At 55.9% G+C, this 9,279-nt stretch overlaps 1 protein-coding gene across 1 annotated transcript in view; it reads left to right on the top strand.

Moving 5' to 3' along the window:
- The first annotated feature begins 4,079 nt into the window (after positions 1-4,079).
- Positions 4,080-9,279, top strand: part of HIF1A (hypoxia inducible factor 1 subunit alpha) — a 44,831-nt gene continuing 39,631 nt past the window's right edge. The window contains exon 1 of the mRNA XM_054025616.1: positions 4,080-4,326. Coding sequence (XP_053881591.1) covers positions 4,301-4,326 — 26 coding nt within the window. The 5' untranslated portion in view covers positions 4,080-4,300. The remainder of the gene's footprint in view (positions 4,327-9,279) is intronic.

Genomic DNA, 9,279 nt, shown 5'->3' with positions numbered 1-9,279 from the left:
CCTGTGTGGGTGTGATGTCTCTGCAGGCTTCTCTTGTTGATGTTAGTGAGTGCTGGTGGTGATATACTGACCCATCTGTGTGTCCATGTTGGGGAGGGGAGTTTCTCAGGCCTCTCTTTGTGTTTGGAGGGGTGAAAACCTCTGCCAACCTGTCTCTACCTAAAGGGGTAAGAATCTGTGTGGGGGAGGGGTTCTCTACCACCACTGGGGATGTGTGTGTGTGGGGTCTCTAGCCCCTCTGTGTGCACGGGGTGCCGGTGGTGGCAGGTTCGGGGGGGGAGGGGGAAGGGGTTCTCTAGCCCCGCTGTGGGCACAGGGGGTCTCTAGCCCCGCTGTGGGCATGGGGTGCCGGTGGCAGGCTCGGAGTGTGGGGGGGTCTCTAGCCTCACTGTGGGCACGGGGTGCCGGTGCCAGGCTCGGGGTGTGTGTGGGGGTCTCTAACCCCGCTGTGGGCACGGGGTGCTGGTGGCAGGCTCGGGTGTTTGTGGGGGTCTCTAGCCCCGCTGTGGGCACGGGGTGCCGGTGGCAGGCTCGGGGTGTGTGTGGGGGTCTCTAGCCCCGCTGTGGGCACGGGGTGCCGGTGGCAGGCTCGGAGTGTGGGGGGGTCTCTAGCCCCGCTGTGGGCACGGGGTGCCGGTGGCAGGCTCGGGGTGTGTGTGTGGGGTCTCTAGCCCCGCTGTGGGTACGGGGTGCCGGTGGCAGACTCGGGATGTGGGGGGGGTGTCTCTATCCCCGCTGTGGGCACGGGGTGCCGGTGGCAGGCTCGGGGTGTGTGTGTGGGGGTCTCTAGCCCCGCTGTGGGCACGGGGTGCCGGTGGCAGGCTCGGGGTGTGTGTGTGTGGGGGTCTCTAGCCCCGCTGTGGGCACGGGGTGCCGGTGGCAGGCTCGGGGTGTGTGTGGAGGGGTCTCTAGCCCCGCTGTGGGCACGGGGTGCCGGTGGCAGGCTCGGGGTGTGTGTGTGTGGGGTCTCTAGCCCCGCTGTGGGCACGGGGTGCCGGTGGCAGTTTTGGGGTGGGGGGGGTCTCTAGCCCCGCTGTGGGCACGGGGTGCCGGTGGCAGGCTCGGGGTGTGTGTGGGGGGGTCTCTAGCCCCGCTGTGGGCACGGGGTGCCGGTGGCAGGCTCGGGGTGTGTGTGTGCGGGGTCTCTAGCCCCGCTGTGGGCACGGGGTGCCGGTGGCAGGTTCGGGGTGTGTGTGTGTGGGGGGGTCTCTAGCCCTGCTGTGGGCACGGGGTGCTGGTGGCGGGCTCGGGGTGTGTGTGTGTGGGGGGGGGGTCTCTAGCCCTGCTGTGGGCACGGGGTGCCGGTGGCAGGCTCGGGGTGTGTGTGGGGGGGTCTCTAGCCCCGCTGTGGGCACGGGGTGCCGGTGGCAGGCTCGGGGTGTGTGTGTGGGGGTCTCTAACCCCGCTGTGGGCACGGGGTGCTGGTGGCAGGCTCGGGGTGTGGGGGGGTCTCTAGCCCCGCTGTGGGCACGGGGTGCCGGTGGCAGTTTTGGGGTGGGGGGGGGTCTCTAGCCCCGCTGTGGGCACGGGGTGCCGGTGGCAGGCTCGGGGTGTGTGTGTGGGGGTCTCTAGCCCCGCTGTGGGCACGGGGTGCCGGTGGCAGGCTCGGGGTGTGTGTGGAGGGGTCTCTAGCCCCGCTGTGGGCACGGGGTACCGGTGGCAGTTTTGGGGTGGGGGGGGTCTCTAGCCCCGCTGTGGGCACGGGGTGCCGGTGGCAGGCTCGGGGTGTGTGTGGGGGGGTCTCTAGCCCCGCTGTGGGCACGGGGTGCCGGTGGCAGGATCGGGGTGTGTGTGGGGGGGGGTCTCTAGCCCCGCTGTGGGCACGGGGTGCCGGTGGCAGGTTCGGGGTGTGTGTGTGTGGGGGGGTCTCTAGCCCCGCTGTGGGCACGGGGTGCCGGTGGCGGGCTCGGGGTGTGTGTGTGTGTGTGGGGGGTCTCTAGCCCCGCTGTGGGCACGGGGTGCCGGTGGCGGGCCCGGGGTGTGTGTGGGGGGGTCTCTAGCCCCGCTGTGGGCACGGGGTGCCAGTGGCGGGCCCGGGGTGTGTGTGGGGGGGTCTCTAGCCCCGCTGTGGGCACGGGGTGCCGGTGGCGGGCTCGGGGTGTGTGTGGGGGGGGGTCTCTAGCCCCGCTGTGGGCACGGGGTGCCGGTGGCGGGCTCGGGGTGTGTGGGGGGGGGGTCTCTAGCCCCGCTGTGGGCACGGGGTGCCGGTGGCGGGCTCGGGGTGTGTGTGTGGGGGGGTCTCTAGCCCCGCTGTGGGCACGGGGTGCCAGTGGCGGGCTCGGGGTGTGTGTGTGGGGGGTCTCTAGCCCCGCTGTGGGCACGGGGTGCCGGTGGCGGGCTCGGGGTGTGTGTGTGTGGGGGGTCTCTAGCCCCGCTGTGGGCACGGGGTGCCGGGGGCAGGCTCGGGGTGGGGGGGGTCTCTAGCCCCGCTGTGGGCACGGGGTGCCGGTGGCAGGCTCGGGGTGTGTGTGTGGGGGGGTCTCTAGCCCCGCTGTGGGCACGGGGTGCCGGGGGCGGGCTCGGGGTGTGTGTGTGTGGGGGGGTGTCTCTAGCCCCGCTGTGGGCACGGGGTGCCGGTGGCAGGCCCGGGGGGTGTGTGGGGGGGTCTCTAGCCCCGCTGTGGGCACGGGGTGCCGGTGGCGGGCTCGGGGTGTGTGTGTGGGGTCTCTAGCCCCGCTGTGGGCACGGGGTGCCGGTGGCGGGCTCGGGGTGTGTGTGTGGGGTCTCTAGCCCCGCTGTGGGCACGGGGTGCCGGTGGCAGGCTCGGGGTGTGTGTGGGGGGTCTCTAGCCCCGCTGTGGGCACGGGGTGCCGGGGGCAGGCCCGGGGGGTGTGTGGGGGGGTCTCTAGCCCCGCTGTGGGCACGGGGTGCCGGTGGCGGGCTCGGGGTGTGTGTGTGGGGTCTCTAGCCCCGCTGTGGGCACGGGGTGCCGGTGGCGGGCTCGGGGTGTGTGTGGGGGGTCTCTAGCCCCGCTGTGGGCACGGGGTGCCGGGGACAGGCCCGGGGGGTGTGTGGGGGGGTCTCTAGCCCCGCTGTGGGCACGGGGTGCCGGTGGCGGGCTCGGGGTGTGTGGGGGGGGTCTCTAGCCCCGCTGTGGGCACGGGGTGCCAGTGGCAGGCTCGGGGTGTGTGTGGGGGGTCTCTAGCCCCGCTGTGGGCACGGGGTGCCGGGGGCAGGCCCGGGGGGTGTGGGGGGGGGTCTCTAGCCCCGCTGTGGGCACGGGGTGCCGGTGGCGGGCTCGGGGTGTGTGGGGGGGGTCTCTAGCCCCGCTGTGGGCACGGGGTGCCGGGGGCGGGCTCGGGGTGTGTGTGGGGGGGTGTCTCTAGCCCCGCTGTGGGCACGGGGTGCCGGGGGCAGGCTCGGGGTGTGTGTGTGTGTGTGGGGTCTCTAGCCCCGCTGTGGGCACGGGGTGCCGGGGGCGGGCTCGGGGTGTGTGTGGGGGGGGTGTCTCTAGCCCCGCTGTGGGCACGGGGTGCCGGTGGCGGGCTCGGGGTGTGTGTGGGGGGGGTCTCTAGCCCCGCTGTGGGCACGGGGTGCCGGTGGCAGGCTCGGGGTGTGTGTGGGGGGGTCTCTAGCCCCGCTGTGGGCACGGGGTGCCGGTGGCAGGCTCGGGGTGTGTGTGGGGGGGTGTCTCTAGCCCCGCTGTGGGCACGGGGTGCCGGTGGCGGGCTCGGGGTGTGTGTGGGGGGGTCTCTAGCCCCGCTGTGGGCACGGGGTGCCGGGGGCGGGCTCGGGGTGTGTGTGTGGGGTCTCTAGCCCCGCTGTGGGCACGGGGTGCCGGTGGCGGGCTCGGGGTGTGTGTGGGGGGGGTCTCTAGCCCCGCTGTGGGCACGGGGTGGCAGGCGCAGGGACCCTGCAGCCTGGCCCCGCCCCCAGCGCTCTGCAGGCCGCGCTGTGTCGCCGCGGGCCCGGCGGAGGGGGGCTCGTCCCCAGCCCGCCCCGCACACAGCCCTACACGTGAGACTCCGGCCCCCTCCCAGCTGTTTGCTCAGCTGGCCCAGCCGGCGAGGGGGGCCGGGCGGCTGCGAGGCCTCTCAGTGGTGCGACGCTTGGCTGGGCCGGCCCCGCCCGCCCACTCGCCCTCCGCCTCCCCGCGCTCGGCGAGGAGCGAGCAGCCCGCCGCCTGCGTGGTCAGAGCCGCCGCCGAGCCCGTCCCCTCCGCAGGCCCCGCAGCCTGCCCCATGCGCTGAGCCCCGGCCTTCGGCTGCGCCTCCCCCCACCTCTGCGCGACCCCCTGCGGGGCTTGAACCGCCAGCCCGGACTGCGACAGGCGCCGCCGTGCGAGCCCGGAGCGGCCGCCATGGAGCTCACCGGCGAGAAGAAAAGGTACCGGGGCCCGCTCTCCGCCCGCGATCCTCCACCGCCGGCCCTTCCTCTTCCTCACTAGCGCCCCGCGGGGCTTCGGGCCTGCGCCGCGCTCCCCAGCCGCCGCACCGGGGACTAATCCCCACTACCCCTCCCCCGCTCTGCTCCTCCTCCCCGGGGCAGCCGGCTCGCGCTGCCGCCCTCTTCCCCCCCCAAGCCTCCCCGGCGTTTGGGGACACCCCCCCCCCTCGGCCCCGGGGATCTATTTCTCCATTCCCCGTCACATTCCCCTTCTCCTCCCCCGCTTATACTCTCTCCTTCCCTTCCCCCCGTACCCGTATCCCTCCTTCCCCGCCCCCGGGGCGCCCCTCTTTCCCCTCCCACAACCCCACTCCCATCCTCCCCAGCCCCGGCTCTCAGGAGAGTGCTGCACTCTCTCCTTTCTCCTCCTCCCTACGGTCCACGTCGCCATTTTGTGGCGGGGGGGAGGGAGGGGAGTGCAGATCTCAGAAAATTAATATCCAGGATTTGCGCGGGGAGCTGGTGCCAGTTCTGTTTAATGTAACTTCGTCTCCAAGATAATTTATTAACCCCAGTGACACTTAATGCATAGGCACCGTGGAATTCAGTGGCCCGAGCTGCTGTTTTTCTGCCACACGGTGCACTAGACAACTTAGAAAAACCCACCCTTGTTCTGCTCTTGGCTTGGAATAAGTAGGGCCTGACTTGCAGTTGATTAAATGTGATGTATGTTCACCTGATTTAATGACTCTGTACTGTGTATGGTTTGTTAATATGTGAGTATAATAGTGTTAGAATGAGAAGAGGGGATGGCTTAGTACACTACTCTTGTTCAAAGCTCTTTACAATCTGTCAGAAAATAGATATAAACCAGATTAATGAAGGCAGAACAGTTAAAGGCAGTAGAAACGAAAATACACAGCTATATAGTAGCTATTTCAAAAGTTGAGGGATTTTTAAAGCCAGATTGGGAGTGAAGAGAATGTCTATATATGCTTAGAAAATAAACACAGTATCTTTTTTAAAAGTACAAATGTGATTAGATGTTCTTATACTAAAATCAACTCCAGGGTGCTGTTTGTACTGGAAAGGATATGTGAACAATGAACTGTGACGTCTTTTTTTTTTTTTTTCTTTCTTTTAAAGGCATCTTCTGCAGTTTTGGTTTCCATAATTGGCTGTTTTTTGTTGGGGAGGGAGGAAGAGTGGCGATTATTAAAATGTTGAACCCATAAGTAAAAAATTCCTCTTCAAGATGCTGATCCTCTAGAAAAGAGAGTTTACTGAACAATATATGTTCCAAAGTGGAAATAACTTTCTTTTTCTCTAAGAATTTTTAATTCAGAATCAAAAGGGGGAAATGAAAGCTTCAAGAAATAAACCTTATTATATGTTGAAGGTGTAGAGTTTGCTGAGGATTATTTTGGTGATCAGGTTTTTAGATCAGACAAACCTCCACCAATGCCTTTTGTGGAGGGATTAATTTAATCTCAATCTACAGAAGGCAGAGTATGTTTATATTGTTGATACCTTTTTTGAGATTTGTTATCTTGGTCTTTGTATCAGAGAATCAACTGAGTAGGTCAAATGAGATAGATATAAAATGCTTTACTATTTAAATATTACTGGCAATGAGACGAATGAAATATGTTTGTGGCTGAACTAGGTTTTTCTGGTGGTTATTGATTTTGTGCAGTTAGAGGTTGCAAATACTGAGCAATTTACCTGTGGGGAAGTGCTACCTTTGCACCAATTGCAATTTATGTTTCAATTTAAAAAAAATTCTTGTGTAGCAAAATGCATTCAAGTAGGGTACATATGGGTGGTGCCCATTCTAAACCCATGTGTTCTACTCAGTGCTAATAACTATCAGGAAGCCTCATAGAAGATGTTGCACCATAAGTAAGTGACCTTTTCTTTACTGAGCTTGGTCCAGTTTAAAGGCTGGTCTGGAAAAGGTTTTGCGGATTCAGTTTTTGTAGTCCCCCTCATTCTGTGTCCGTGGCTGTTATTTTTCTAACCATCCTCTTTTTCCCATTTTCCTGCTGCTGCTGGGTGTGATCTGCCATTTTATTTTATTTTATTTTTGGATGTAAGAATCAGTGTACATAGGAGGGAGGGGATAAATTAAAGGTGAAGCTCAAGAATGAGAATTTATTGGCTGCTGCTTCCTGAAGACCTACTCAGAACTTCCTTAAAAAGAAGAACAGGAGTACTTGTGGCACCTTAGAGACTAACAAATTTATTAGAGCATAAGCTTTCGTGGACTACAGCCCACTTCTTCTGAATCTTCCTGTGAAATTGTATTAACTCTAAAGTATTGTGGAGTATGTTTTTTTGTTTGAAAAAGAAACAGTATAAAATTGGTGTTGTAAATGCATAGAACAAAGATGTGGGTAGGCAAAAAAAGGAAGGATATGAGTTGACATTCATGCAACTTGGAGCAGAGAACTTGTTCAAAGTCTGTGTTACTTGAGAGGCAAGGTGGATGAGGTCATATATTTTATTGTGCCAACTTCTGTTGGTTGAAGAGTCAAGCTTTCAAGCTACACAGAGCTCTTCTTCACCCACCTTGTCTCTCTAATATCCGGGGACCAACATGGCTACAATACTTCAAATATCAAGTGATACTTAACAATCCCAAATTGTTTGAGGTGGGTTTAGGTTTGACTGTGTGTATTAAAGGATTCTTTTGAAGCCGATTCTTTCCATTTTCCAGCAGTGTTTTCTTGAAGCTACAGAAATGCAACATTTTAGCCAAAGCTTTAGTGATGAAGACTCACTACTGTTTAATTTTCTACTCCCATACATTCATTTAGTTGAATCCCTCTTACTTTACACCACATGAACATTGATGTTTATTTTTAGTTTTGTTAAAGTTTCTCTCATATTTGGACACACAACTTAAATCCTGGGGTGGTTTCCATCTCTCCCCTCCCCCCCCCCCCCCCCCGAATGTTGGAAACAACTAAATTTTGTAATTTTTAGCAAAGTAAGGATTTGGATAAAAGTTGGTATTTGTCATAGAGCAGAAAAAGAGTTGCAATACTATAAATACAGGAGCAGCAAAGATTGGGAAACAATCTTACTTGACAGTTTACTCTGCAATTTAATGTAAAAATAAAGGAATCTTAACACTTGGGTACATTCGATTCATGAGTATTGCAAGAGGATATAAAGCGAGGCTTGTTGTCTGCTAGTTGAGTGTGCTGTGAAGTCCTGAACTTAATTATAGAGGCGAGTAGTTATAGGTATATGAAGAATGAAAAAGAAAAGCTGTATGTAAATGTAGATCAGTGATGATAGTAATTTTAAATGTGAATTGGTGGCTTATGGACTGACTTACTGACTCATGGAAAACTTTGAAAGACACTTAAAAGCCGTTCTGCTTTATGTAGCTCAAAACTTCTGTAGTTCTAGTTTCTTTCCTTATGGACATTGAGCCCAGCATAATTAGCAAACTGACAATTATTTGGGTTTTGCCTCTTCCCTTGCAGTTAAGCCATCTTCAGTACAGGCTCATGGAGGCCTGTTGCCACTTGTGCCTTGTGGGAAGAAACAGGGTCTCTGAGAGGGGGTTTTGTTTTAAATTAGTAAGCCTCGGTTGTAATTCTTTTGGGCTTTTGTTAAACAGGATAATGCCAATATGCTTTTACTTTATCTCCAAATATGGTCTCTTTACTCTACTATTAGTTCTTTGGTGTGAATCTCGCCAAAAACAAAAGTAATCCAGCTTAACAGGATAGTATATGTTAAAGTAAACATTGACCCCCACCCCTAAATTTTATAAATGGGGTACAAATGCTTGGTGCTGCCAACAGAGTTTTTCCTCTATTGCCATGATGTGAATGCTCACCATTAGCATCATGACACTTGCGCCATCTTAAGAGTATGTGCTGCGTAGTATTATTTACTAGTTAATATTATTAAAGACATGCTGCTTGTGATTACACATACTAGAAAAGGAAACTAAACAAGAACTCTATCACCTTCTTTCTTGATACTATAACACTTATTTCCCGAGTATTCAATAACTTTTGGAGTAAATTGTTCCTTCTGTTTTAAATATTATCTATTAAGGGTAACATACGGGAGAATTTTAAGAGGTAATCTCGAGTGTTCAGTATGCCTCATAGACCAGTAGTTTACATGTCTATAATGCAATACTCATATTTGGTTTTCTAGTTTCATTAAAACTGCAGTTATGATCTGCGTGTTTAATTCTTAGTTGGGACTTAAAAACTTGACTAGACATTCATTAGTCCATTCCAGTATGAGAAAAGAGGGTGGGGTCTCCAGCAGCAAAACCTGATGAGAAGCCAAGTTCCAAGGCCAACATGTACACAGATGGACGGGGGGAGACAGTTTTGCTGAGGTTATTCCAGCATGTTGTCTCTGGAACCTGCTTGTGGTCTCCACTGACTTGTGTACATCATGGACTTTTTGTGTTTAAAATAAATAAATAAATTCTCTCTGTTATCACTGATTCAGCTCTGCCAGTGTGAGCAGTGGTGGGAAACTCAGCCAGAAAGGCTAATCTATATCCTGGATATCAGTTGTAGATTAGTAAAAGTCTGAAAAATTTGAAGTCTCACTTCCCCAGGTTTTGTGAGGGAGGAGGAGCTTTTCTGTCCTTTTCCATAGGTACTTTCTGTTTCTGCGGGGATGGGGGGGAATGGTCTCCATTGCTTTACCTTTTTAATCAGCAAGGTTTTGAGTAATTAGCTCGTGTGTCCATTTTGCAGCTTCTCATTGCTTTACTAAGTATGCATAGCATGATAAGCACAAGGTTTTGAATACCATCAATAAAAATTATCAGAATTTTGTTTAATTTTACTTTTTTTGATGTTTTAACAAAGTTATGAGTAACAGAAGTGGCACTCTGGAGCAATCTATATCCAAGATTTGGAAAAGGACTAGTTTTCAAACAATAATCTAATGTAAAATTATTGT

This window comes from Malaclemys terrapin, chromosome 4 (assembly GCF_027887155.1).
Source record: "Malaclemys terrapin pileata isolate rMalTer1 chromosome 4, rMalTer1.hap1, whole genome shotgun sequence".
Lineage (NCBI taxonomy): Eukaryota > Metazoa > Chordata > Testudines > Emydidae > Malaclemys > Malaclemys terrapin.
This window is presented reverse-complemented; position numbering and strand designations above follow the sequence as displayed.